The sequence below is a fragment of the Portunus trituberculatus genome, chromosome 12 (genome assembly GCF_017591435.1).
Source record: "Portunus trituberculatus isolate SZX2019 chromosome 12, ASM1759143v1, whole genome shotgun sequence".
Lineage (NCBI taxonomy): Eukaryota > Metazoa > Arthropoda > Malacostraca > Decapoda > Portunidae > Portunus > Portunus trituberculatus.
The window spans coordinates 5,580,539-5,583,038 of record NC_059266.1 but is presented as its reverse complement, the minus strand read 5'-3'; the positions used below and the strand labels follow the sequence as shown (position 1 = coordinate 5,583,038).

The 2,500-nt window shown below is 67.3% G+C and overlaps 1 protein-coding gene across 1 annotated transcript in view; it reads right to left on the bottom strand.

Moving 5' to 3' along the window:
* The window catches only part of LOC123502534 (silk gland factor 3-like), a 3,037-nt gene extending 1,484 nt beyond the window's left edge, over positions 1 to 1,553 (bottom strand). The window contains exon 1 of the mRNA XM_045251654.1: positions 1 to 1,553. This exon is cut by the window's left edge and continues 1,484 nt beyond it. Within this exon, the coding sequence (XP_045107589.1) occupies positions 282 to 1,475 (1,194 nt within the window). The 5' untranslated portion in view covers positions 1,476 to 1,553 and the 3' untranslated portion in view covers positions 1 to 281.
* Positions 1,554 to 2,500: the final 947 nt, after the last annotated feature.

Sequence of the window (2,500 nt, the reverse complement as noted above, 5' to 3'; positions counted from 1 at the left end):
ACGTTTATCACCGAGGGAGTTTTCACGCACATGGACACACCAGTTTTTCAGTCTGGTAAGGATGATGCGGTGACGGCCGCCCCCTGGGGCGCCCGGGGACTAGAGGGCCGGGCCTCGGCACCGCCGGCGGAGTCGGCGCGACGCCCTGAGGAAGGTCCGCGACTAGGCGCCTCCAGGGACACGAGGGGCGGGATGTGGGCGGGTGGGCCCCAAGGGGTCGCTGAGGGGCTGCGGCTGGCCACTGGTCAGTTAGCGGAATCCTGCCACAGGTTGAGCGACCATCAGTGGGAGACCGCATGGGAGGGCGCCACTGTGTGGGGCGGCATCTGTGGCGACAGTAGAGGTCCCGGTGGCGAGTGCTGGGGCGGCAGGTGTGTGGGGGAGCCGTGCATGGCCTGGTGGGTGTAGCCCGGGTATTTCAGCTCACGGGGCAGCTCTACCGAGCGAGGCTGCCCGTAGTCACTGGTGGGGGTGATCTGTTGGCCCGGGCCAGACGGCGCGCCGTTCACCACCTGCTGGCCGTCGGGTCCCTGAGCCAGGATGGGAGGCGTCATCCTCTTCTCTTTCTGTCGTCTGTTGCAGAACCACACACGCACCACCTCCTTCTCCAGCTGTAGCGTGTCTGCCAGCTGGCTGATCTCCTGCGCCGAGGGCTTGGGCTGCTTGTGGAAGTGCTGCTCCAGCGCGCCCTTCACCGACACCTCTATGGAGGTCCGCTTTTTACGTTTCCTGCCCTGGGCGGCGATCTTGTCGATGGAGGTGGGGCTGCCAGTGGTGGAGTCCGCCTCCTCCAGCCACTTCATGAGCAGCGGCTTCAACTTGCACATGTTTTTGAAGGAGAGCTGCAACGCCTCGAACCTGCAGATGGTGGTCTGGGAGAACACGTTACCGTACAGGGTGCCGAGGGCCAGCCCCACGTCAGCCTGTGTGAAGCCCAGCTTGATGCGCCGCTGCTTGAACGCCTTAGCGAACTGTTCCAGGTCGTCGCTGGTGGGGGTCTCCTCCTCCACCTCGTTGTGCACGTGGTGGTCGGGCGTGACGGGCGACTCGCAGTGGATGTCCCGCAGGTGGCCCGCGTGCATCTGGTGGGGCATGATGCCGTTCATGGCGTATGGGTGGTGCCCCAGCGGGGAGCCGCCGTTGCCCGCCAAGCTGTAGGGCGACGACACGGGCGGCTGCCACCCATGGGGCATGTGGTGGGGCGGCCTGTGGTGGATGGCCACGTCGGAGGGCTGGGGCTTGATGTCCTGATGGAGGCCCGCGTGGGGGTGCATGGCCCAGTGGCTGGGGTCTGACGGAGGCAGCCCCACCCAGGGGTTGTGGGCCATGGGGCCCTGGTGTTGTGGCATGTACTTCATCTCGTGGGCCTCGCGGCCGTACCCCTGCGTGTTCACTATGTTCATCGCGAGACAGTCTGGCACACTGACTGGATCAGAACACACTGCACTTGATGCGATGTAAGTTGTTGTAGCCATTACACAGCAAGTCTGATCAGACTTGCAAACAGTCTGACCACGACTCTGCCTACAAACTCACAACTGATGTACACTTGCGCGCTACGGACCTAAGGCTCGGCTGGCCCCGCCTCCCGGCACCGCGGCCACGCTCATTGGCTCCTGGTGCGAGGGAAGCCCAGCCGGGCGTGACGTCAGGCAGCCTCGCCTCCTCATTGGCGTGCGCGCGCGACAGGAACCGTAGACGGATACTGTCGGCGTGTTGTGTTCCGTCCACGTTCTGTCCACCAGCAGCGGTGATCCCCTGGCCTGGGCGTGTCGGGCGGCGACGGTGGTCCGCCCACACCTGCCACGCCCGCACACACGCCCAAATCTTCCGTCTTTTCCGAAAATTCGCCGTGGAAAGAAGCAGATGTTCCGGTCGAGTGGGCGTGGGCGGGGCGAGGGTGGCGGGCAGCGTGATGCAGGGCGCGGGGCGGGGCGGGCGGCAGCCCCTCCCCCCGGCGAGGGCGGCCGCCTTACTCCCCGCCCGGCGGCTGCTGGGCCCGGCGCGTGCCGCCCGCCCGCCGCCCGCCGCCCTCGCCCCCTGCAGGTGGTGCCGCATGACCCGGCCGCCATCACTTACACGCGGCGCACCATTACTCCGCCGCCGCCGCTGAAGCCGCCACCGCCGCCGCCGCCGCCACACGCCGCCCTCGCTTGGCGACACAGCATTTTCCCAACAGTCGCTGTTTTTTGCCCCACGCAGGCCAGGCGCCACCACCGCCACACCTTTTTTTTTTCTTTTTTCTCCCGTGCGGCGGCGGGGAGGCGCCGCAGCGGCCGCAGAGTGACGGCTGACGGCCCCTGAGGCGTGAGTAGTGGCGGCGGGCGCCGTGGGCGCCACATCACCCTCAGCAGCACACGTGTTCCCGTGACACCAACGCACCGGCCGCTGGTGGAGGCATGCAGGTGGGCACGGGCGGTGGCGTGCACTTGTTGCGTGTCTGGGCGTGGGCGGCGGCACACTGCCGGAGGCACCGCCGGGGCGCCGCCGCACGCTGGGG